The sequence below is a fragment of the Lissotriton vulgaris genome, chromosome 9 (genome assembly GCF_964263255.1).
Source record: "Lissotriton vulgaris chromosome 9, aLisVul1.2, whole genome shotgun sequence".
NCBI lineage: Eukaryota > Metazoa > Chordata > Amphibia > Caudata > Salamandridae > Lissotriton > Lissotriton vulgaris.
The window spans coordinates 194,014,145-194,042,117 of NC_141697.1; the positions used below are offsets into that span (position 1 = coordinate 194,014,145).

At 46.8% G+C, this 27,973-nt stretch overlaps 1 protein-coding gene across 1 annotated transcript in view; it reads right to left on the reverse strand.

Annotated features, from left to right (window-relative positions):
* Positions 1–26,802, reverse strand: part of NID2 (nidogen 2) — a 269,038-nt gene extending 242,236 nt beyond the window's left edge. Inside the window, exons 1-2 of the mRNA XM_086937330.1 lie at positions 26,462–26,802; positions 3,030–3,332 (exon numbers count right to left, since the gene is read on the reverse strand). Of these exons, the coding sequence (XP_086793456.1) occupies positions 3,030–3,332; positions 26,462–26,662 (504 nt within the window). The 5' untranslated portion in view covers positions 26,663–26,802. The remainder of the gene's footprint in view (positions 1–3,029; positions 3,333–26,461) is intronic.
* Positions 26,803–27,973: the final 1,171 nt, after the last annotated feature.

Sequence of the window (27,973 nt, forward strand, 5' to 3'; positions counted from 1 at the left end):
ACCTGAACAAAAACACCAACTACTATGCGCCCTTCTAAACATACACTCAATATACAAATACGCTATTGACATTTGGGACCTCATCTCCACCCTCACACCAGATATCCTCTTACTCACTGAGACTAGGCTTAACTCCACTTTCGCCCCAGACATCGCCACCGCAATACACAAAGAATACAAGATCACCCACTGTGAACGCATCAACAAGCCTGGTGGAGGGATCACCATCATACACAAAGAATCCATCCATTGCACCACCACAAATTACATCACCCCAGCCATGAACCACCTCAAGTTCCAACTCCAAACAGACAGTAAAACCACCTTCAGGGACACGCTCACCTACCACCCTTCAGGACCACTTCCAGCCTTCTGTAACTTCACCGGCCCCCTCATTGCCCTCCTTACCATAGACTACAACAACTACATTTTCAACAGCGACCTCAACTTCCATCTCAACAATCACAATTATACCAACACTACTACCTCTTCCACAGCATGAACAACATTGGACTTACTCAACTTGCCCCCAGCGAACTGATCAGCTACAACCACACCACAGAATTCCTGTGGACCGACCACTCCATGATCCACTTCAACATCACCAGCTCATGGACCTCCATCCCCAGGCTGCCCAATGCCACCCCTTCGCAGCTAGAGCAAAGTCTCAAAGGACACATCGATCAACACCACTCACCCCATTTATTTGGCAAGTGCAGCTTAATGGCCGCTCTGAGCTGAAGGTGAACCTGCACACCGGTATCCAGAGCGGCTCTCTGCCGCGGTCATATACCGCCAGAAACACCAGTCCCGAAATCGGAATGCTGGCGGATCACGTAGGAGGTACAACTACCTTTCTGCAATCTGATTGGCCAATTAGGAGCAGCAACGTCCCCGTGAGAAAGTATGGGAGAGTGAGGAAAATGGCAGCATGAGCTCTTGGCTCCCCTCCGGAGGACCACAATAACCACAGAAAGGTCCTAATTTTGGAGCACTTGGCCAAAGAAAGGTGGATCTTGACCGATAAAATACCAGAGACTTTTTCTACATCGAAGAAATCTCGCCACCACTCAGATTCGGTGGGTGGACGGCGGAATGTGGGAGGAGCAAGACCGTTAAGAAAGCAGCCCACATGGCTAATAGTAGCGGAACAAAGCCGGCAAGACTCTACCTGCGGCCAACTTCATCCAATGTATCAGAGCATCTCTCACCCTTGCAATCCCATGGTATGGAAGCAGGCAACCTCAGGCTACCGTAACGTGAGAGGGGAGTGATAACCAGCAACAGAAGAGTGGATGTGTGGGCCCTTAGCAAGCACCGGCGCCTGTTCCACGAGCAACCCACAAAAGTCACATGAACCTTGACAAGTACAACAAGTAAGATTAAATACCCCATGTAAACGCTAATAGGGATAACGTGTATATTGTCCATCTAAGCGATCTTACCAGCTAGCCTGCTCTTGATGCCTGCTCTCAACATGGCACCCATTTAACGTTTCCCACGAGCAACAAAACAGATCGACCGGCATCCGCCTTACCAATACACAGTTCTCTGAGCCCCAGTTCTTGAACTAGGCAAACTCAGTCAACCGGGACACAGTTGTTAGAACCCCGCCTGATTTGTGTAGCAGTACTGCATCTGTTGCCTGACCCTGATGCCTGACAATGGGACGCAGTGCCGGAAGCCGAACCCTAAGTTGGGGAATGTGAATGTGAAAATGGAGTAATCAACGTTTGGAGAAGTAAAAAGGCATGGGAGTGTGCCAAGTTGTAAAAGCACCGCTGATCAACATATCGCCAATTAAAAAGACTGAATACATATAATCTTGAGGGATATAATGTGCAAGCCTCTGAAGTCTGAAATCTGAAGATACTCCAGGTTGAAGCAATGTGAATGTAAAATGTCCACCAGCTGTGCATGTAAAACGGCTGCCAATTGTCAACAATGAACTGATATGATGAGTGAATACCCGTGACACAACCCCTTCTCTAACAGCTTTAACCTTCAGAGGGACCGTGATTATTACCCTGAAAGCGGAGACTGAGCAATATGGCTGATGCCCGGTGCAGCTGCCTAGGCAGCTATCGAGGAGATCGGCTTTGGTTCACCCTCTCGGCCGTCACCTACCCAGCCGGACATTGAACATTGTTTTCCTCATCTCACCACTGTGTCTCCCCCCCCCCCCCCCCCCGACTCTGTAACATTGTTTTTTACATGTTGTTGCACTGTGTAACCCTGTAACTGATGTAATTTGTAACTTGTAACTCACTTGTCCTCATGTAAAGCGCTCTGATACCTCTGGGTCTAGCCAGCGCTATATAAAACTCTTCAAATAAATAAATAAAATCTCCTCCAACAACCTAGACCAGAACACCTAGAGCGCTCGACCTCGGAACTGGGTTCGAGTCTCGGTAAGGACGCTAAAACAGCCTGTGACTCTGGACAAATCACTTAATCTCCAGGTGCCTAACAAAAATGAATGTGTGTCCTCATGTAACGCAACTGGTGCTATGTAAAGCGCTTGGATACCCGATTCGGATCAAGCTTGCGCTATATAAAACTCTGCATAAAAAAAAGGAACACCCATAGAAGTCCACCAAGCAGGTTAGCTGGTACACTGAAGAGCTCAGAACTGCTAAACGACACTGTAAACAATTGGACAGGAGATGTGCACCAACATGGACACAACCGATAAGCCCACTTTCAAGACAGACCTCAACCCCTACCACAGACAGTTAAGAGAATCAAAGAACAATACCTTAGCCTCATGCAACGAATCAAACTCTAAAAACAACAAGAACTCTTCAACATCGTAAAGCATGTAAGGTAAAACATTTTTCTTGAATACGTGTCAGTGTACCTGCGATTACGGCATAATTCCTTAGCTTAGATCATTGGTTGGACAGTTTTTCCCCAAGCTGTAGAGAATCATAGTTTTCTTAACATAGGTCTACTTTTTAAAAAAAAAATCTTAAGTCACATTTTAAATTCATCACCTTCAAGGTTTTATTATTGAAAATCAGCCTTACCCGATTGGAAGGTCCTGAGAGACGTGTCACTTCTTCATATGCACCGACATTCTCCCATGTCACTAGGAACACAGTGGTGGGATAAAAGGCAGCTTGAGGGAATCCCCGCCGGACCTCCTGAGCAGCTCTGCCAAGAACCTCATCAGTGGTGTCCTGGCGGTAAAATATTTTACCTTTTCCATTACTTGTGTCTAAATCAGAAAGAAATGGGGCAATGGCAGGGAAATCTGTTGGAAATCCATCATCCACATACTGTGTCTCTCTTGGGAAGTCCTGTGTGGAGATCAGCCCATTTGTACCAACCTAAAGAGGAAAAAGAAATAGCATGTAAGGCAACAAACTGATAGCTTACTGGAACAGCTAACATTTTATAGGCATTGTAGTAAGTCAGTATAACCAATCTTAACCCGTTCAGTGCTGCGAACGTCCAACGGTCGTCGCGCGCACTACCTCGCTAGTGCTGCGCACGACCGTTGGACGTCCGGATCCCGTTAGTGCAATCGAACGTCCGCACTGAGGCGGAATTTGCGGCGCGCTTAACGGGTTAAACTAGTTTTTCTGACACGGCTAAATCCTGATCAGTGCAAAGCAGCGTTGAGTGATGCGAGTGATTGATGTGGGATGGGAGGATGTAGAGTTTCATCATTCTTTACATTTTAGTATCCTGCTAGGTATGTGGGCAGCCCATAAACTACCCCAGCTGTACAGGGGAGCACAGGCCCATACTGTGCAAAATGTATTTATTCATGAAGGGCAACTATTATCTGTGAATCACCTATGCCCACAGAACGAACAGCAGGGATCATGTGTCAAGGTTTACAGTGGAAAACAGAACAGAATAGCATAAGAGATAAGTGTTAACTGCTTTAGGGTATTGTATAGCAAGAGAGTTGGATTAGAAAACCATTCTACAGCCTTTGCCCTCGTGCAGAAAAGTTTCTGCCTCCAGAGTGTGTAGGATTTTGAATAAAAGGCCGTACAGCCCAATCTCAAAAGCCTCGCCAAAATGAGCACCATTCGTACCTTGGCAAAAAGTATGTCTTTTACTTGATCGAAGGGGAGACCCAAATTGCATTTTTAAAGCTCATTGAGGGCAGGACCTCACAGGGAAATACAGATCCTTTAGCTTCATTTTCAAAGTCTCACACTATCAGCTACAAATGGAATGGAAAAACCTCTGCAGCAATGCTGGTAACATGCAGTATATATAAATATATGGCAGGGCAGAAGTACTCATTCCAACCACACTGTTTACAGAAGACCAGAATAGATCATACAAGATTACAATTCAAGAAGGACTGCAAGCTGGAGCAGTCCCTCTCACATGTAAAATAACAAAGATTTATTTGTACCATCTGTAGCTTGTACATAATATTTCTATTTTGTGCCTTCAACAGTGCCCGCAGAGTGACAGCAGCTGGGATTGTACCAAGGGGGTAAACTATAACAGCTGAAACAGGTTTTACAATATTTGGGGAATTTATATATGTTTCCATAATATTCCAGGACTAAATTTCAAATAGGAAATAAGCTTTCAGAACATTTGAGAAAGTTGCATGTTCAATTAACAGTCTAGTAATGAGTTTGATTAATGCATTATCTGTCTCAACAACATCTAAACCTCTGCTGTCCTCAGAGCACAACTGAATGTAAGAAACGCAAAGTGTTAAATACACAGAAAATCATAGGATGTCTTCTCCTTAACACAGAAGACAGGTTATTGTCTGTTATCTGTATATTATATAGCCCTACAAAATAAGGTGTTTTGCTGTGTTTATAGAAGTTGTATCAAGACTTTGCCTATAGGGTTTAAAACATTAAAACTATGATTGGCGTGTTGCAATTCAATGACTTAAAATCTCCGTGGAGGATTCACATGAGATTCTGGGGCCCAAATTGGCTCAGCAGTCCATGCAAATTGTATGGATTCTCCTATAGTTATTCCTCTGCCTAATTTTAGGCATGTGTCCAAGGCCAATATTGATTAAATATTTCTGCCAGTACAATTATCGGAGACACAAATGTCCTGGTATAGGCCACTTTTCTCCACTTAAAAAGTTCTTTAGCCTCCACATCAGACTTGTTACTGAGGGCTTCCCCGCCCGACCCATTTTTTCTGTACCCTGCTCTAGAGGGTAGGCGCCATAGTAGACAGAAAGATGAGCGGCAGAGGCCCCCGCGTAAATCAGCAAAGCAAGCTGGATACATTTGCATACACTAAAAACTTCCCCCCACTGCCGGACACAGAGTCAGGAGAGGAAGCAAAAGAAGGACGAGGGAGGTCCCAAGGTGACGCTAGAAGATATTATGGAGGCCCTCCACAAAGTACAAACAACGGTGGGTTCCATCTCAACTGATGTCACATTCCCGAGAGCTGATTTTCAGAAAATGTCAGCTAGGGTGACGGAGGTGGAGCAGGTGACGACCCCCCTTTCCAAAGACTCTGCAACCCTGATAAAGAAGGTAGCACGTTTGGAGGCAGAAAATAAGCGTATGGCAGAGAAACTGGATGATCAGGAGGGTCGCTCCCGTCGCAACAATGTTCGCATTACCGGGCTTCTGGAATCGGAAGGGGGCCCTGCAATGGACCTCTGCATCGAAGACCTCATAAAAACGCGCATGCAACCTAAGGGACTCTCAACATTCTTTTTGGTGGAGAGGGCGCATAAGGTACCGGGCGGAGACCGAAACCAGGGGCCCCCGCATCCTGTGTTTGCCAGCATCTTCAATTTCCGTGACCGAGACGCCATTCTCCAGATGGCCAGGGTGGCACTGCCCATCCGTGTGCAGAACTCTCAGATTTAATTCTTTCCGGATTACACAGCAGCTGTCTCGGCACGCCGCAGAAGCTTCTTCGAGATCAAGAAGGAGCTGAGAGCCTGCAAACTATCTTTCTCCATGCTTTTCCCTGCAAGGCTCCGGGTAGTGGCTGAGGATAAAACCTGGTTCTTCGATACGCCGGTTGAGGCGGCTAACTGGTTGGAGGGATGGCGAACAGCAGGAAAGCCTGGAAAGACACAGAGGGGGCGAAGACGTCAAGTACGAGAAGGAGACTCGGAGGCCGCGGAGCAGGAGGGAGTGGATGAGGAACAATCGCAGAAAGAATCAGGAGAATGAACACTTTTCACTAACAACGCCTCCATGTGGGAAAGATAGGCTCAGTTTGCACTTTTTCAGCCCACTCAAGCACGGTAACAGTGGTGACTTCACCTTGCTTTAATGACCATGATGGCAATGTTGATACATAAGGACTCTGGGACTAGGGATTGAATGGTCTTCCTCGGACTTTCCACCCCAGCACAAGCAAGTAAAGTTTTGGGAATGGGAATTTAAGCACTCTGCTAAGTTGGAGTGGTGGGCAGTTTTGGGTCCGCATGGCAGGGAGGGGGGCGGCGGATTTGGGATTGTTTTTTAGTTTGTTGAATTTATTTTATGTTCTTGTTTTGTGCGGCGATGGTTATGCAGTGCTAGCGTTCACAGGGACACACTGGTGTTCCACTTTACCACACATCACTGAGACTCACAGACCTGCTGGCTACCACAATGGGAGACGAAATGCAGAGTGACATAACGGGGGGCCCACCACAATGATACCATCCCTCAGGGTGCTCACATGGAACGTACGTGGACTGGGTGACAAAATCAAACGTGGTCTGGTTTTACAATATATTAAAAAAGAAAGCCCGGCAATAATATTGCTGCAAGAGACACATCTTACGGGTACGTCCACAAAAGCAATGGATAGATGGGGATATAAAATGGTGGTACACTCCGAATTCGCGTCCAGCTCTAGAAGGGTGGGCATATTAATAAAAAAACAATTTCCCCTAATAATAAAACAAGTTAAGTCTGAAAATACGGGAAGATTTGCCGCCATACGCGTGTAATGGGAGGGGAGGCCCTTCAATATAGTCTCAGTTTACATTCCCAAAGCATTACACACAATAGCCTTCCCTGATCTCAGTGCGTTCCTACTGGGGTTACTGTTTGGGGAGTTGCTTTTGGGTGGGGACCTCAACGGGGTGGCAAGTGATTCCCTGGACAGATTACCTCAGAGACAGGTTCTGACCGACATGTCAAGGCTTCAAAGTTTTATGGAGGCACTGGGATCGATAGTTATATGGAGGAAATACCACCCCACAGAACGCCAATACACCTACTACTCCAATGTTCATAATAGTCTTACGAGAATAGATTACTTTCTGGGCTCGACCGGTGGCCTTCCACAGGTGGACAGTGTAGAAATCAAGCCACTAATATTCACATATACCACACGCCAACAACAGCGGCGGCGGATCTACCCGATACGCTCCGGCTACCTCCAAATCCGCAGGACCAGAAAGGGACACCGGAAAGGGACGAAAAATTACTTTTAAGAACATGAGGGATCGGTTGCTTCCCCCACTGTATTATGGGAAGCATTTAAAACGGTCATCAGAGGACAAGCTCTGGCGTCCATAACTGCACACAGGCGGGAGGGGCAAATGGAATTGCAAACTCTGGAATCTGAATTGGCCATAGCGGATGCACAGCACAGTCAATACCCAACCCATAATTTATATCTTGCCCAGCAACGTCATAAAGGGCACCTGACAGAACTAACCAAGCAACAACTAATGACCACGCGACACAAAATATATGAAATTGGCGACAAGGCAGGGAAACTGTTGGCATGGCTGGATAAACGGGAAAAGAACGACAGATGGATAGCACAGCTAGACACCGGGGGGATAGTCCATCGGCTGTGACCCGCGCATAATAGTACAAACACTGTTGCGACATTTCCAGACGGTACACGCCTCCAACTCTGACATTTCAGATGATGAGGCGATGACTTACATTCAAGACCTTGCCATGCTCAAGCTGTCTCCAGAAGAAGCGCATACACTAGAGACTGATCCAACTGTAGAGGAGATACAGGTAGCCATCCGGACACTGCAAAATCGGGAAAAGCGGTGGGGAAAAGCGGTGGGGCCAAACGGTGTGCCGATCGAATTGTACAAAAAGATGGCAGATACCATTGCGCCCCATTTGCTAAATATGTACACTGACAGTTTACAGGCGGGGGAGCTGCCACTGGACCAACGTACGGCCATCATAGTGACTACCTTGAAGCCTGGAAAACCAGCTGATGTCTGTGCCTCGTATCGGCCTCTCTTATACATGTTGAGGCTAAAATTCTCGCAAAAGTGCTAGCACTCCGACTGACGCCACATCTGACAAACCTCGTACATCCGGACCAGTCAGGCCGTATGCCGGGCAGGAGCACAGCGCTGAACCTTAGAAGGTTGCATGGGGTGCTCACATGCTCAGCATACTTACAGGTGTCGGCGGTGGTGCTGTCGTTGGATGCCCATATGGCATTCGTTATGGTGCACTGGCCCTTTCTATTCGCAACTTTGCGCCATTTGGGATTCGGTCCAAAGTTTTGCTCCTGGGTTTGGTTGCTATATACAAAACCTAGAGCACATGTAGCCGCAAACTGCCACATATTGGCGGACTTTCCCTTGGAAAGAGGTACGTGCCAAGGATGCCCTCTCTCGCCACTACTATTTGCCCTGGTGCTAGAGCCACTTGCGGCATGGGTGCTATGGGAACCAACGATAAAAGGTTTTAAGTGGACAGACACTTGGGAAGATCACATCTCACTATATGCGGATGACATCCTGTTATATCTGTCCTCCCCTGCGCGCTCCATTAACACCCTACTAGATGCATGTACAGCGTATGGTCGGGCATCCGGATACACTATTAACTGGTCAAAGTCCAATATCTACGTGCTGCAAGGCCCACCACTGCGACTACCTGATAGTTGCCCGCTGCAAGTGACGGAACAAACCTTCAAATACTTAGGGGTACACATCACAACTGACCCAGGAATCTTTTACGACAAAATTCTACAGCCGCCACTTGACCGTCTCAAACGAGACATACGTCATTGGGAAACGCTACCGATAACTTTACTGGGGAAGGCAGCACTTTTTAAAATGATGGCTTTGCCTCGATTTTTATACATCCTGGAAAACACACCATATACAGTAGCACCCTCCTACTTTAGGGCAATTGCAGCGCAGGTATCTAAATTGCTGTGGAGTAATAAACTGGCACGTATTGCGCAGACAAAGCTGGTGCGCAGCTGGTATGATGGCGGAATAGCACTCCCTGATGTACAACTTTATCATTGGGCAGCGCAGCTGAAGGTAAATAATCAATGGGTCCACTTTCCACGTTCGGACCCGGCAGTACAGGCAGATAGAGCGCATTTGGGCATTTAGGATATGTTGGCTCCACTTTATGAAAAAAAACTGGTGATGACGCGGTTTCGACCACTACAACATACCCTCGGTCTATGGCATACAGCTCAGGCGCGACTAGGATGGCGAGGAGTAATAACTCAACTCACACCATTATGGGATACGAGACGACTGGGGAAACTCAGACAAAGCAAGGGTTTCGACCAATGGGATGCCATTGGGATATCGACTGTTGGCGACATGTGGCGAAAGGGGGAGGTGATTTCCTTCGAGCAATTAAGACAAACATATGGGATGGCCCCCTCAGAATGATTCAGATATACGCAAATATGGCATGCCTTGATGGCAGTACTGCCGGCAGATTCAGAGGTCCCAGAAGCGTCCCCGTTGGAAGACAGACTATTAACAGACTACATGCCAAAGAGGGCGACATCTCTCACCTACCGCAAACTCATAAATAATTTACCTGACCCATGATCTTGGCGAAATGGATGACACAGAGTGGCAGGAAGCGTTAGAATCCCCAAGGGAGGTGGGTATACCCTCAAGACTTAGGCTGGTGCAATTACGTATACTTCATCGCGCCTATCACACTAGACACACCCTACATAAGATAGGGAGGATGGAGCATCCCTACTGCCTGAGGGGTTGTGGAGAAGACAGTAAATTTTACGATACCATATGGGCCTGCCCCAGGATAGCGGAATATTGGGCTAAAGTGATGCGGCCCATTTCACAGGTAGAGGGGGTCTCACTACTGCCGGAGCCTAAGCGCTGATTATTAAATATTTGGGAGCCAAACGACCTCACGCGCATCGGGCAAAGCTGGGTTACGCTGGGCATGATGATTGCCAGAAGAAATATAGCACAGAGATGGGGTGGGAATGGAGGTGCCGACCCTAGTGGCATGGAGCAAGGATATGGATGCAGCCATGATTGCGGTGAGAGTGATCATTCGTAACAGGGGTTGCCCTAAAAAATGGAATACTTGGTGGGGGGCGTGGAATAAGTACAGGGGTGAGCCTTATGATCCACTATCGGACCAAGAAGACAGACGGGATCGGAAGAGGTCTAGTTGCCCAAGACTGCATAAAGAATGGAGGGTCTCAGTTGTTATAAGAATGCATAGTTTGGAACTGGATATAATTACAAAGATATATGTTAACGCTGTGAGATGCTGTAATGCATGTTTTTGTCGCATGTTCTTGAAATGTATGATGATTAACATGAAAATGAATAAAAAGATTTTTTTAAAGTTCTTTAGCCTTGGGAATTTGCTTTCATGTACGCAAGCACAGTGAATCACAAGCAGCACATAAAAGTAGATAAGAGAAAAATTGCAAAGAACCATTAGACAAGGGGCATTTCTATTCTGCTGCAAACTAAAGATATCTTGACTTCTCCCTAACAAAAATATACATACAAGTGGTAACCAGCAAGAAAGAACTGAGGTAGTTTTGCCAGAGATGAGGGGAAACGTTTGGATGATTTCAACATGGACAAAAAAGGGTTGGGAGAATCCAACTCACATTACTAATAAGCCCTGAGATGACGAGCTTTAACCACATTTGAACATACATGCCTAATTATTCTTTCATCACATCACCATATTAGTCTACTGATAATGAGGTAACAATTCGTGCTTAATTAAGAAAAACATGCACCCACCCAGTCTAGTCAAGAACCAGCAAACAATATCATTCTCTTGGGAGACTCAATCTCTGCCTAGACCTCAAGAGCAAGAAAACCTACATCCACACAATTTCCTCTTTTACTCACTTGGCAGGACACTCCCTGGGCTCTGCTCACTTATGCAGAGTCAACAGATTGGAAGTAACAAAACATAAATTGCGGAGAGACCACAAGCTGATTTCCCTACATCCAAACTAGAATCTACCCACACCAGCCTAAAATCCATTTACATATCCATACCACCCAAACTGAGATATGAAGGAGAGCTTCAGCTAACAGATTCCAGAGAATACTCACCTCAACTCAAGCCCCACTTCCCAACACGTCACACAACAAAATATTCACAACACTTTATGTTGTCACTACTCATTGCAAATCAAAATAAAACTAAGGCCTCTAGACTGGACTGATTCAATTTAGAACTGGCCAGCATAAAAAGATTGCGACACACTAGAATGACAGTATACATTAAGCCAAGCAGCAGTTGACAAAAAGCTGCATAAATCTTGCATGAGGAAATTAACCATTGAGAAGTCCAGTTATCAAAGAAAGCATACTTTGTGACTAGAATCAACCAGGCCTAGAGACAATTACTTAAAATGTTGTGGGAAATTACAGAACCTAAGGCAGTGGGGCTCAAAATGTTAATGCCGCGTCTTGCTCCACCCCCCCACCCCCCTCACCCCTCCTGCCCCATGTACATATATATCAATGGGCACCCAGAATGAACAGATTTTCACAATATCTTTGTTCTATAAAATTAGCAGTGTTTAAGCCATCCCCTGCTGGTGACGGAACCGCTCCGTCACCAGCCACGGATGCGCTGTGCTGATGACGGAGCGGTTCCGTCACGGCCCACTCGGCGCGCTGCGGATTCGGCGCCTGCACTGGACATTCTGTTTAGCGGGCGGGGCCGTGACGGAACCGCTCAGTCATCAGCACAGCGCACCCGAGGCTGGTGACGGAGCGGTTCCGTCACGATCATTGGAGTGCTGCACGGCCCCCCACCCCCTTAACTCTGCGGCGGCAATTAAACATTTGTAAACACTGCAGTTAAGTTTCATTTTCCTTTTTAAAATTGCAATCTAATACGTTATTACCAACTTACTATTTTGGTGTGCCAGGTCTTTCTAAAGTGTAAAAATACACAGTGTACTCCTTCACACACTGAGTTTGAGTCCCTCCCTCTTTGACACCTACTCCCACCTACACCTACTCCTACCCATAATGTCAATGAAATAAGATGTTAGTGATCGGCTATTTGCTGACTGGCGCTCTTTTTTCACTAAAAACAAAAAACACTGTTATTAGCAGGATGCTTCTCTTGGCCAGGGACTTACACCCCCTCGCCCCCTTCCCCCAAGAAGGACCTCTCCCAAGTTTGAAGACAAGGTGTCAAAGAATGGTCCTGTCATCCTGAACCAATTAAGCAAATCTTTAAGAACAAATGCAAAAGATTTGTGATGCAATATTAGAGAAGCACGAATCATCAATTTCTCTATTAATCGAACACCCAATATACAAATAGAGATTGATATTGTTCATGTGGGCAAAGCAACCAATAAGCTCAAATCCTGTCCGGTTTCAGACTTGGTGGAGAATTATTGCCTCTCCTCTTGAACATGTACATGAGACTGATGGTGCATTCATTTCCAAACGTATGCAGTAGACATTCAACTTCACAACAGGTTAGGCAGCGACAAACACCACAAAATGTTTTACAGTCGCCTGAAGCACATGTCCCTTGCAGCCTATAATGCTCAAAGTGAAGTCCTCAGAGAGGGAGTATCCTGAGATGACATTGTGACTAGCAACTGCCTATGGGAAGTAGGAACTACAACCACCTCATACGAAGTAGTTAAAATATACTGTGGTTTGGCTCAAATCTTTCTTTTGGCTATTGTTAGATCTGGGGGTCTCTAGTTGACAATGGTATTCACCTTTGTCCAAATAGGGACCCTTACTTCTAAGGTCAGGATAAGGGGATCACGCTCCTTAATTACCCCTGCTCACCCCCTTGGTAACTTGGCACAAGCAGACAGGCTTATCGGCTTATCTCAGAGGCAGTGTGTTAAGCATTTGTGAATATACACAGTAATACAGTGAGAAAACTACAGATGGACACAACTAAGCATGGGCAAATTTTGCGAATTCGCGACCCGCAAATTTGCGAATTCGCGATCCACAAAAAAAAATTCGCAAATTTGCGGATTTTTGTTTTTTTGTGTGTTCGCGGGTTTTTTTGCGTGTTTGCAGGGTTTTTTGCGTGTTCGCGGGGATTTTTGCGTCTTCGCGAGCCGCTTGCATAGCGAAGTTACCCATGCAGTCGTTTATGGGAGAGGGAGAGCGAGATAGATATAAAGAGAGAGATAGAGAGGGAAAGAGAGGGGGAGAGAGAGAACGAGAGAAAGAAAGAGAGGCCGGATCTCTGAAGGGCCAGATTCCTGAGTTGCCCCTACAGAACATACAGCTTTTTATTTTTAGCAAAATGCATATGAAAATTGTGCTGTAAAGGTCTCTTTTAGTTTAACCCCTCCTGACAACTCAAAATGGGTGTATTTGCCATCCTCTCCCTTCTTCCTGTTTTTTATATCTGTAAGTGCTTTCTGATGAGGTTTAATTCCTTGGACAGGTGCCTCGTTGCCTACTTGTAACTATTCTCTGACCCTGCTTCAAGGGTCAGAGCAGGGTCAGAGAATAGTTGCAAGTAGGCAACGAGGTGCCAGGAAGCAATTAGCTTTGAATAACGAAAGAGGGTCTTGGCTCCAAACTCAGCAAGGCCTGTCCCGTGTCATCACTTTTGATATGGATTTGTCATTCAATTGATAGATTATTTTTCTAAAGAACTGTGAAAAAAGTTTGACTATCGTTTGAAAATAGCAAATGTTATTTTTCTTGTAGTATTATAAACTGTGTTATTACAATGGGACCAGTATGCATGTGTTTTGTATGATTGGATGGCCAAGAATGTGTTGAATGTGAGTTTGAATGAATTATGTACATACCTAAGCTTGTTTTTTCCTGTTTATATGTAAATGTATAGTATTTTCTCTTCACAATTTTTGTATTCTCATGCCTTAAAAAACAAGAAAAGACTAAAAAGCAAAATAGTCTGCAAAAGAATTAAAAGAAACGTTGCAATTCCTAAAGCCAGTGTTCATGCTTATTTTTCATGCACATTTCTATAATTATTGTTCAAAAAATAACTGCTCAGCTTAGGCAGTTGTGTTGTTTTTCTAGGAAGCAATTAGCAGCAGGTGTCCATGTTGAAGTTAATTTGTCTGTAACCCTTTTGTAAAAGGTTACAAAGAAATTAGGTTCAACTTTTGCACCTGCTGCTGTAACCCTAGCTTGGCTTAAAATTCGTCCCCGCTGATTCGCGGATTTTACCGCGATTTCGCGAGATTCGCGGATCGCGAAATCGCGGCAAATCCGCAAATTCGCCCGCGAAACGGATTTTACGCCCACCCTTAGACACAACACAGGTTTTATAAAAATAAGTATTCTTTATATAGACTTAACACAAGACCACAAATGACAAAAATCCACAATCCTATACTAAAAGTTTACTTAAAGATGATAAACGTTGCTTAGTTCAAGTTGATGGTAAATGGGACAAAGTTCTCAACAAAGTACCTGGATGCGTAACGCAAAGTGCACAAAAGGCTCACAAAAGGGGAGATGCGTCGGTTCAGTGATCCGGGGGGGGGGGGGCGGTTGCGTCCTGCCTCAATGCTTGCGCAGAATAGGGGACTCGTCGTGAGCCTTACCAGTGTGGAAGTGATGCGTAGATTCTCGGCCTGCGGGCCTGTTGCGGTGCGCAAGATGGCGCTTTGATGCAATGATCATTTGCGCTGCTAGAAGATGGCGCCCTTGACGCGGCGATGCGATGACGCCCTGGCAGCCTTGCGACGACTCTGTACTTAGTAGCCGCAACAGGCTCTGCGACACGCTTCTCCGGTGATGCGACAGCAGGCAGCTTCGATGAACACACGCTTCGAAGGAGATGCGGTGACGGCGGGCTTCTCTGGCGATGCGACGATCTCAGCTGCGGCGGCGACGCTCTTCCTCTCAATGCGTCGCGCTTCCAGCTCCCAGCAACACGCAAATGTCTGTAGATAGAATTCCCAGCAAGGAAATTCACAGGGGAGCTGGAGGTGAAGTCTTTTGTCTCTGAAACTTCAGCAGGAGGCAAGCACAGTTCAAGCCCTTGGAGAATATTCTGTAGACGATGAGTCCTTAAAAAGTTCCTTCTCCTTTCCCTTGGCAATGAAGCAACCTCTACAGGCCAGCCCAGCAAACAGCACACTGGCAGAGGGGCAGTCCAAACTCCTGCAGCTTCCTTGGTTCTTCTCCTTGGCAGAAAGGTTTCTTGTTCCAGAAGTGATCTAATTTCTTGGGCTCAGGGTCCCAATATTTACACCTCAAAATCCTTTGTTCTATGAAGGCAGAGAGGCCTCTGCCTAGTCGAAACCAGTTCCTGAGCACTTTGTTTACATGACTCTTCTTCCTTTCACTGTGCAGGGCAGATACATCAGCCGCCCCACAGGAGGTGGAGCCAGCACAGGGGAGGGACGGCACAGCCTGGAGCACTCTGTTGACATGATTCCTTCTCTCCTTTCACAGTGCAGGGCAGAGACATCAGACACACCACAGGGGGTGGAGCCAGCATTGTAGAGGGAAGGCCCAGTCCTATTCAGGTCCCAGATGCAACTCCTCCCTGCCATCTAGATGCAGCTCTCGCTATTTACCACCAGACTGCCACAGCCTGACTCCTGGAATCCCCCCAGCCCTGTTACTCAAACCCAGACAAGGAATACACAACCTAGCAGAGGCATGCCTGGACAGTTAGGCAAGAAAATACCTACTTTCTAAAAGTGGTACTTTCAAACACAGAATATTACAACCAACAGTACTAAAAGATGTATTTTAATATTCTGAGTTTAGGCATACTAAATTCGAATTCCTACCGTGTTCCCTGAGTCAGTTAGGATTATAACAATGTAATAATCTAACTGCCCATTCTGGCCTATGGAGAACAGGTAGCCTTCAATAGTGAAAACAGAAAATGGCTGTAATTCACTATTAGGACATGCTACACACATCAGGGCATGTCCTACCTTATACTTACAATGCACCCTGCCCTTGGGCCGACCATAGGGGTGTCTAATATGAAGCAAAGGGAAGGTTTAGGGACTGGCAAGTGGGTGCACTTGGCCAAGTCGACATGGCAGTCACAGACTGCCCACAGGCCTTGCAAGAAAGTACTCTGTGGAATTAAGAATACCGCACAAGTTGTGTGAGTTAAATTATATGTTTGTAAATCCTGACGAAAGCTCCACAGACCCCTAGGGCCTAAGGAGCTGAAACATGTCGACAACCTTTTTTTCAATAACATACTACTGGCCCTTTTAACTCGGTCCATTTAGAGTATAAAACCTATTTTATACCAGTGGAAACTCACCCCATATTAAAAGCTTTTGGGTGTCCTTTCCCTTTTTAAATTTCCCATGTGTATCAATTGCCTATATCTTTTTTGTGGGGAAAACCCTTTGTCTGTGGACACTGCACGCGAGACCAGAGGTGCCTATGGATGAGGCTGGCAGCCAACACAACTAGGAACACCCTATGATAACTGCCATAATTTCAATGTGGGGCGGAGGAAACACATATACCGCATTCCAATAAACATTGATCTTTTTGAGGGTTTCCTAATCTCCCTGAACTAAAGGTCGAGTAGTGTAACAAGTGTCCATTTTCATTTTTAATCAAACCTATCTCTTACCCTGGGGAAAGAATTGGACCCACTTATTCCTCATCCCTCCCTGTTGATTAAATACATATTTCTTATGGTCCTGAATGAGATGAGCTGCAGTGTGTAGGATGCCCCTATGGGGTGCCGGCGTGGAGTTTGGAAGGTCATGGAGCAGGGCATTACCACCATCCAGATGAGAGACTATCAGGTCTTAAACAGAAGTTCTAAAGACACTTTCTGGAAGAAATTGTACCACTTTCTTTTTTGGTACCAGGCCACCTGATTTCCTTTCTTAATATGTTTCTTGATGGTGAGGTTGGAGTCTAGGGTGAGTCCAAGTGACTTGGTGCTCAGTGAAAGTTGGAGTTTGAAGCAGTGAAAGTTCAAGCCATTGATCCAGGTTTATACTGTATCTTTTTTGCTTTTCTTGTCAAATAACCTGAATTCAGTCTTGTTTGAGTTCAGCTTCAGCTAGCACTGAACATCATGAAGTGCAGGCAGTTTTTGAAGTGATGGATGCCTGAAGCAGAGGAGACAAGAGTTGGGCATTATTGGACTATCAGTGTGGCTTGATTCCGTTATCTATGAGTAGATCACCAAGCGGCTCCATGGAGAGGTTGAAGATAAGGGATAGAAAAGAACCGGATAGAACTCAGCAGCTTATAAAGATCTTTTGGGACCAGGCGGTGTCCATGTGAACAAACTGATGTCGTAGAGGAACATTTAGTGACAAGGGTCTGGTTAAAGTTTAATGTGACATTCTTCAGATCGAGAAGACTAATTGCCACTTTGCACCTATGGTTGACCAATAATGGCACCATTAGCTCCGAAAAAAAGGAGAGGTTTGGGCTTGACAAGAAGCACTTCTACCAGGTGACATGATGGCCAGACCATAGGACAAACTCCTCTTGTGAGCACAGTACACTTCTCGCCCTGCTTAGACAGCAGCGGGATGTCAATAACAATTCTGACAACTGTGAGTGGGAATTCTAAAGTCGGAGAGACCAGAAGGCCAGGTAGATCTCTTGGCTTCACCTGATGGTCCTATACTACACTTCCATGATCAATACTCGGTATGGCTCTTTGCCGTTTGACACATTACTTAGTTAGGCGAAGTTGACCTGCTGAGTCGACAAGGGGCATCTCTTAACTTTTGCAGGGGCAGTGAGCTGGTGTCAGAGTGGGCCAATGCCAGCAATGATACAACCTTCCACGCTGGAGTTGCTGGCACTTTTTAGACATATTTTTCCTTGGAGAAAAAGGACTAAGTTGAAAAAATTGATAAAAGAAACTTGTGAGACGGTTGTGGTAAAATAACATGTAGTCGAATAAAAAACCTTAATGTTGCATTTACAATTCGTTAGCATTGTTGTACTCCAGGGACATGGACCTCATTCTAGTTCACTATTGCTGGTATTGGATTACTCTTTCAAGCAAGCATGTGTTTCAATAATTACAGGGGGAGCTTGTCCTATTTCTTAAAACCCTGGAGCGTTGGAGTTACTGTCACTTTGTGCAAACTCTTTTGAACACCATTTTTACAACTCGTGGTATCTTGAGGGATATTGCTTACAAGGTCGACGTAATAATACTGAATTTTCTAATAATACTGAATTTTCTAAAGCGCGAACAGCTACCTCACATGGAGGTGTCCCGGCGCTAAGTTAGTAGCTAGATGTAAGAGGGGAAGAAAGTGATTTAGACTTTTTGAGCAAAAAGCCACGTCTTTAGTAGCTTCCTAAAACAAATCCCTGAAGTTGCAATTAAGAGCGCCTAATCTGGAGGCGTGGCCGGCAGCCGACGAAAATGGCCACCGCCTAGAGGAACTCCGGGCCACCGCGGGATCCCACAGTCATCCGCCACATCTATCGGCACTAAAATCCGACTGTAATGCTGCGTGCCAATGTTGGAAGAAGACAGGCATCGATCGATCTGCCCGCGGTAGACAGTGGCTGAAAAATCAGCGAGTTCTGCTGTAAAGAGAAGCTGCGGCCTGCATACCGTGCTAAGACCGGGGCCTCAAGTGGTCCGGCTGCTCGGAAGAAGGTACCATGTTTTCCGCTCTGCCAGGGACGCGGAAGGCTCCGCATTGCAGCCCATAACCTGCCAAGCTCCGCTATGATCGCCGAGACCTTCAAGAGGAGTGTCTGCCACTCCGCACACCGGCCCTGCAGCAGCGGTCGCGCAAACCTGACGCGACCCGATGGACATGAACACATAGAAGGAACGTGCGCACGCAGAGGAGCAGTGTACTGGTGGCTATCCAGACTCCCTGGCGAGGCGCTGCCATTTTCAACAGATACACCTTGCATCAATACATAGCTGGCCGCATGATAACAGAGCCCATCACCAGACGTGCTACAATTGGTGCATAACCAAGGATAATCCTCAATTGAATAGCCAGTGCAGTCTGGAGGGGAGAAACACATCACGCTACTGGGGCAGCAGGAAACAGCGAGTCCAGTCCCCCCCTAACAACCTGTGGAGTGGCAGTGAACCCGGTTCCAAGAGATAAGTGGGCACTCACGACACCACTACTAGTGCACATCCCGGAGTGGTTAAGTGCTCACTTTACAAAGGGAAAAGGCACACTTCTGCCTGTACCCGGGGGAGCGGTAAGGCGACCTGGTGACGCAGTCCCCCGGCGAATAAATCATTATAGCTCTACAAAAACAGTGTCAGAACTTAGGGGTAGACAACCTGAAAGTCTGCATGCGACTGTTACTCGCACAGGCAGGCAGCGGTGAGTACTACCACCTCAACGGACGCCGACCAATAAACTCCATAGCTACCCGGCACAATGGAAGGATGGGGCCAATGTGTCATGCATCAAACCAAACTCGACAAATACGCCTGCAATAAGTCAAACCAGGAGTTACCAGACACGTAGTAAAGTCCGCAGCAGAACGGATTGCATCAGAAGATAAGGAAGTCACACTCCAAGATATCCTGGTAACTCTAAATAAAGTCCAGGCGTCCCCGGAGTCCAGAAAAGACACCGAGGCCACTGAACTCACGCTAATCTGTGCTGATTTCTGCCAACTTAGTACAATGGTGACAGATGAGGAAACAACGACAACTACGCTTTGCGAAGATACCGCTGCCCTCAAACGGCAGGTGTTGCGACTAGAAACTGAACACAAAGCTAGGACGGCTAAACTAGACGATTATGAAGGCCATTACCTGGGGAACAATGTCTGTATCATAGGTGTGCCAGAAGGAACAGGAGGGACAGCCTTTGATCTCTTTGTGGAAGACTTAAGAACCACCTCCAACCTCGAGGACTATCCACCTAGTTTTCAGTCGAGAGGGCCCATCACGTCCCAAGAGGTAGGCCCAAGCCAGGAGTGCCCCCCAGGCCTATATTAGCCCGCATCTTCAACTTTCAAGATCGGGATCTTATTTTGCAGACGGCCAGAGTGGCCACTCCTGTAAGGTATGAACATAGTACGATCTCCTTCTTTCTGGACCACAGTTGCAAAGCAGCTGACGCAATTTTCTGGAAGTGAAGAAAGAACTACGGGCTTGTGAGCTCAAATACTCCATGATGTTCCCTTCAAAACCAAGTGTAGTGGCCAACTGTAACATATGTTTTTTTACAACGCCGGAGGAGGCGAATACTGGCTCGAGGGGTGGCGCCAGGTAACCCATCCTGGTAGAGCTGGGAAGGACCTCGGGCAACATGCAACAGGCTTATCACAGTCAGAACAACGAGACGCAGCGTCCACAAGCGAGATGCCCGATGGAGAGCAATGACCGGCTAGAAGACCGCCTCCCTTCAGAAATCAGCAGTGTCAGAGATAACCCGTCACAGAATCAAGAGGCTATAACCGATACAAGTGAAATGGCAAAATCTTTGACTTGAGATTAAAAAATATAAGACTGCCGACCGCAAATACATATAGCCACCTCAGCACTGCAGTCGAACATCCTCAGGAAGGCCTTGACAATGGCATGGAAGATGTTGTACTGATCTTTGACAACATGTGCACAACTGAACAGATAATGTATAACATGTTCGGGGACATTGCGGGGAGGCTCTCAACACCCCGCTACAGAGTTACCGGGGAAATGGGAATTATGCACTCTGCAAAGTTGGGGAGGTGGGTAGTTTCTAAACCGTCATGCAGGGAGGCATGGAGTGGGGAGGGACGAATGTTTATTGGTATTAGTTTTAGTTTCTTAATTTTGTATTCTACGTTATGCCTTACGGTGCACCATCATTGCACTTGCAAGAGACTGACACTTACAGACCAGCGCCTGTGCCCATGTAATGTGAACTCCAATGATGCATACATCCACTCACTCTAACCCCCCCCCCCCAGTTTCCGCGTCTACACATATGATACATCTGCCACTAATATCTTGGAATGTAAATGGCCTTAGAGATAAAGTAAAGAGGGGACTGATGCTACAATACCTTAAGCGCAAAGTGCCAGCGGTCCTACTTCTCCAAGAGATCCACTTAGTAGGGACAACTTGTAAGGCTCTAGACAGATGGGGTTTCAAACTGATAGTCCACTCAGAGTTAACGTCCGGCTCTCAAGGGGCTGGGAGTCTGATTAGGAAACAGTGCCAACTAATCATCAAATACATGTACACAGATGAGCAAGGCCATTTTGCAGCCATTTCCTGCCAATGGGAGGGACGCTCAATCAATATTGTGACTGCGTACCTACCCCCAGCAATTCACTCATTGGCGTTCCAAGCACTTGCTGCATTTCTGCTTCGACTTCCAGAGGGTGAACTCATCCTTGAAGGCGACCTCAATGCAGCCCTTAATGACACTCTAGACAGGACACCACACAGACAGCAATGCCAATTACCCTCTCCTCTGGCGGACTTCCTTGATACATGGGCCTAGTCGACGTCTGGCGCTCAAAATTCCCTCAAGCAAAACAACACACATACCACTCAGAGGTACATAACAGTTTATCTAGAATAGATTATATACTGATTTCACCAGACATAGTGGGAAGATTGTAGATATGACACACCTACCTCGGGGAATCTCGGACCACGCACCAATATCTGTTACATACACACAGAACACAACTACCAAAAAACAAATATTCCAGATATAGCCAGGCTATCTTAAAAATCCCAAGATTGGGATGGGCCTAACCGCAACCACAAAGCACTACTTTAGCGAAAATGAAGCCTCGGTCTTCTCACCCCTCATTTTGTGGGAAGCATACAAAACCATTCTTCGTGGACATGCCATATCTCTCATCGAAGACCACAAAAGAGAAAAGGCATGATTAGTAACAACATTTGAGCAGGAGCTAACAGAATTAGTGCATTCGCAGGACCTCTCAGATCTAAACACACAACGACTACACCTCAAAAAACAAGAATACAAGGAATACCTATGGCTAGAAGCAAAAACTAGAATGACGACCACACTCGATACAATCTACGAAGTGGGAGACAAAGCCAGTCTGCTTTTGGCATGGCTGGATAAATGAGAGCGAGCAAGTCGCTGGGTAGCGGAACTCCAGGACACTACGGAAGAAATAGTGACACACCCCCAAACGATAGTAGATACGCTGGCACTCCACTATATTGTGGTATACACCCCTACAACCACGGTACAGCAGGACGCGGAGGCGTTTCTCCGTGACATTAAACTTCAGAGACTCGCAGAAGAGGAAACTCTGCTGCTAGACGAAGAATTCACCACTGACGAACTAATGATAGTGATAGGGAAAGTACAACTTGGGAAAGATCTAGGCCCGAATTGCATACCCATTGAATTATATAAAAGAAGCGCGACGGTAATTACTCCACATTTATTAAACATTTACAAAGCAAGCTTAGAATTGGGAGAACTCCCTAAAGATCAGAGGATGGCCACAGTGGTGGCTATACACAAACCGGGAAAGCCCGCCAGGGACAGCACCTCCTACCGACCTCTCTCTAATTAACGAGGACGCCAAGATATTGGCCAAAGCCCTGACAAATAGAATCAAACCCTACTTAGCTAAATAAATACACCTGGATCAGTCTGGATTTATGCGGGGCAGAAATACAGTGCTAAACCTGCGATGGCTCTCTAGACGCCTGTTTGGCCTTCGATACAGTTGAATGGCCTTCCCTATTTACGGTTCTCGAGCGATTGGGTTTCGGACCCAAGTTTTGCTACTGGGTAAAGCTATTATACACGACCCCTCTTGCACCCGTAGTAGCGAACGGCCGCATCTCCAGGGAATTCCTGCTGGGACGCGGCCCCAGGCAGGGCTGTCCGCTGACTAAATCTCTTAGAACCCCTAAAGAGACTACGCAAGGACACCAAACATTGGCAATCCTTGCCACTGAAGCTGCTAGGAAGAGCAGCACTCTTTAAAATGATGGTTCTCCCTCGATTCCTTTATGTTCTACATATCTACATAATACCCCATTCTTAGTCCCCCATCATACTTCCGCTCAATTGATACGGAAGTGACCAAACTTCTTTGGAATTGAAAACCAGCCCGGATAGCAATGAATAATATTTAGGACCTGGTACAATGGTGGCATTGCGCTCCCTAACGTACAAATGTATTAGTGGGGGTCCCAACTGGCCGTAATAAACCAATGGATTCATATCCTGCAAACTGATCCAGCCTATCACTTAGATAGACTTGCCCTGGGGTCGGAGGGGCTCAACTTAGCACTGTATAACACTAACTACAAGATGGCACTACTAGGACCAACAAAACACATGCTACGACTCTGGCATATAGTGACAAAAAAGATGGGTTGGAATAATAGGATCATACAGGCCACACCCCTTTGGGACACTGGTAAACTAGGCAAATTACGTAACGGTAGAGGATTCAGACAATGGGATATTATAGGAATATCAAAAGGTGGGAGATATGTGGGACAAGGGAAAAATTATCCCATCCTCCAAACTCTGAGAGCAATACGACATGGCACCTACGGAAAGCTTTCGCTATCTCCAGGTAAAGCATGCCCTGGGGGCTAGCATCCCCCCCCTCCCCCGATACTGCTCTCCCTGAAGCTTCACTGCTAAAGGATAGAATTCTCACAGACCACATGGACAAAAAGCCACATCCTTAACATATCGGAAAATTATAAACAACCACCCTGATCCTATACAGGCTCCCCGGGATAAGTGGCAGAAGGAGATAGGAGAGTTGGATGAGACGGACTTGCAGGAGGCATTAGCATCGCCAAAGGAGGTAGCAATCTCCTCAAAACTCCGACTAGTGCAGCTCAAAGTACTCCATAGGATCTACTACGCTAGGGTAGTATGTAAAATAGGGAAGACTGAAGTCCGCAATGCCTCCGACAATATGGGGAAGTAGGTACATTTTATCATACAATATGGGAATGCCCAGCAATAGCGAGATATTGGGAGGGGGTCATGTCCACAGTCACAAGAGTCAGTGGGGTCCAGATGCCACCTAAACCATGTCTTTTGAACATATGGAAAGCCACAAATCTTAACACCGCGGCACAGACCTGGGCAACACTTGGAATGACAATAGCTAAGAGAAACATAGCCAGACTATGGGGGGCATGCAACACTCCCATGATCCAAGGCTTGATGGCAGGGATAACAAACAACATAACATGCATCGCCACTTGCTGCTTTGGAACTTGTTATTTCACAGTTTAAACGCCAGGTTATTCATCCTCAGAAAATGCTAATAATTTGGCTACCGCCAAGAAATGGGTATGCAGCTTAACCTTCTGCAAGCGAATTGAGGCAATCTCAAATTATTCAGGCTTGTACCCTTACTGTCCTGATGATGATCCTACTATTTTTTAAATAGGATCTAAACGTCGTCGACTAATGTAAACAGTTTGCACATTAATCAAATCTGATTAAAAAAAATGTGTATTTACTGTTTCCTCAAGCTTGTTAGAACTTGTGTTCAATATTCCACAAGCTACCCTTTCTTGCCTGATATGTTCCTGTCCTAAAGTGTACGTGTCATGTGTTTATGTAGGATGCAGGATTGTGTCCCGCTGTATTGATGTGTTTATACTTTAAGTTTTTAAATTTTTGAATGATTAAATTGACTATCCGGCTGGACACTCTTAATATAGCACTGATTGGAGCCTATATTTATCCTGATGACCATACTGTTCTTTTTAAGGACCATTGTTCTAATACTAAACTGTTACCCAAGGTCCTTATCTACCTTTCGGGTTCCCTCGTGTTTTTGAAAATATGGATATATTGGGTCAGCTGACTGTAAATGACCGCAACAGGCTCTGGGCAGCCCTATCCATCGGAAGAGGGTCCCCAGCCTCCAAAATTCAACCTGTTAGATGCTGGGGGTTGGGTGTTAGCTGGTAAATCAGTACGACACTTGGCTAGGCACATTAAGAAGCGGACATCTCTAAGCGCTATTAACCGTATTGGTGAAAACTGGAAAAGGTAGCTGTTTCAGCATGTGTGTGCTGATGGTTGCAATTGGCCAGAGTGGATGCCTAAGTGCGTACAGTTAACCCCCCCATCCACCCCCCCCCCCAAAAAAAAACCATACAAACAATGCTTTGCGATCATAATGAGCGATAGTATTGTTCTGATGCATCATTTAATCAAAATGTGCCCAGCTAGACATCCTTCATAATGACTCGAGTTTGACACACTTTCACTTGGATGTGGCTGTGCCCCATCCTGTGTGCCAAATCTCTGCTCGTTTCTGACTCGCATGCCATAACGATGGGAGCGTTTGGACCCGCCCACTCACTTCCTTCAGAAGCATCAACCGTTCCCTTCATACCCATGGGGTGATGGGGCGCCCTGGTCCAAGGTTGAGGAACTGCATTTGGTAACCCTGTTAGACTTAGAAACCGGGGACCCTCGGTTCAATTCCCAGACTCGGCCCCTCCAACCTGAGTAACTGGTGCGATCAGATGTAAAATCACAGTATGACTGAATTATGTAATCTTTACACTCAACATTGATTCATTCATTCACTTTCATAAGTTTTAGCGCGTCATTAAATCCCACAGCATTTTGAAGTCTGCCCCCAGATTCTCCCAGTTGTCGTTGTCGCCCAGTGATGGGCAGGGCATTGGGTCACCTTTTCCTGAACAAACACGTTTCAGTCTTCCCTCCCGTTCCACGGACAGCTACGAACACTGCACGCCCTTCCGACCTGCTGCCATGCCATCAATCAGCGGTACAACCAGCCAGGACTTAATGGGCATGAACAGGCATTCGTTACTCTCGGAGCGGCCGTGCTACGCCCACTCCTGGCAATCATCTGCCCAGACCTGACAGAGCGTCCATTCATTACAACGGCCACAGCCCAGGCATAGAAGACGCAGTGCATCGAAGCCCCTGGCACCGAGGGCGCAGTGCACTGAAGCCCCTGGCACCGAGGGCGCAGTGCACCGAAGCCCCTGGCACAGAGGATGCAGTGCACCGAAGCCCCTGGCACAGAGGATGCAGTGCACCGAAGCCCCTGGCACAGAGGGTGCAGTGCATCGATGCCCCTGGCACAGAGGGTGCAGTGCATCGATGCCCCTGGCGCAGAGGCGCAGAGGATGCAGTGCACCGACGCCCCTGGCACAGAGACCAGAGCGCGTCGAAGCCCGGGTGCAGAAGACACAGAACTTTGTAGTTCAGAGAACTGAGGGCACAGTGCTTTGAAGCCCCAGCATACAGCGCAGTACTTTGATGCCCTGGGCGCAGAAGGCTCAGTGCTTTGAAACCACATGTTCAAAGGACACAGCGCTTTGAAAGCACCGGTGCGCAGACTCACGTAAAGGCTGTCGAACTCCGCTTCGTAGAACGGCACAGGCTTCTTCAGTTTGACCACCTCCGAAGTCTCGTCGTCGCCCTCCGGGAGCAGTAGATCCCCCCTGTGCTCCCCGAAGGGGAACAGCTCCTGCCGGGAGATGGCAGCGGCCGGGCACAGTAGGCAGTGCAGCAGCAGCACTAGGCGCAGACCTTCCCTCCACATCTTGGGACTCTCTGGATCTCGACTCTGGGGAGGGCGGACGGCGCACGACGCGGGGCTTTTATAACCTCGCTGGCTGCAGGAATTCCAGCACAGGGCTCTACGTTCGACCTGCAGCCTCCTTCTGCCTGTGGGGGGAAAGGAGGGTCTACACTTTTCCCAGTGAAAGGGTTGGCTGGGAGACAGCGAGAGGGGCCAATGGGAAGCCGGGGAGGTGCCCTTGGAGTGGACAAAGCATCTGGCTTTCATTAAAAGTTTTGAGATCCCAGGCAGCTGGGAGCAGCGTCTGCCCATCACAGGCTCTGCGTCCCCAGCCTTCCCAGATGCTCGTAGTGTCCTGCTGGGCGTGTCTGAGGGGGCGATTAATCCCCCACACCACAAAGTGTAGGGTTACAACAAGCACAAGGAAGAAGATCACGCACACGTTTAACAAGAACAGGAAAGCACTAGCAATTCGATGTCATAGACAAGCACGTTTACCCGACTAAACACACATTAATCTACAGAACTCGCGCTCTGTAATTTTTGTATATAATTTACAGTTAAGGATTGCTGGGAAGTGCATATTTGACTGTTTTCCAGCAACAACGAACCCAGAACAGTGTCTGAGCATCAGCGAGCGCTTCATGTGCGCCTGAGCTACATAGCTCCTTCGAACATCTCCTCTCCAGCGCTGAACCCTCCCCCATCAGTCTATAGCGCCTCCCTCCTGTCAGGGCTGCTTTCTGTCACCTGTCCTTGTTTGACACACGACTAGGCGTCCAGCTGCTCTGGCTGTAACGAGAAAACCACGAGCTTGGGCCAACGGCCCCCCAGAGTGCCTTATCATGGCTCTTAATGTTTTACCTAGCTTTCTGCAAAGCAATATCTCACCTAATCTTACACTTAAAAAAACAATAAGTGCTAAATGACCCTATGCCGTGTGTGCCACCTCTAAGCAGTCTTGGACTTTAAATCAGCAACACTTTGGATTCTGGATCTTGTATTTTAGAATTTCCAATCATACCCACGGGCCTTGATGCCACTGCAAAAGGTGGTCTTGAGAAAAGAGACAGGACCAGCTGAAGGTATCACACATTTCCTGGGGCCTTTAGACTGATAAGTCAATACCACCTTTAAAACACAACTTTGTTTGGTAGTGTTTGGGTGACATATATAAATATATAGTACTGCTGGCATTTATCGCGGTGGGACGATAAACACCCAATTTAGAGCAAGCCAGGCACACTTTCATGGTAGTGCAACTCAATATCTACAGCTCACAGACACATTTGAATGAACAGATCTTCGATTCTGCAACATAATCATTAACAA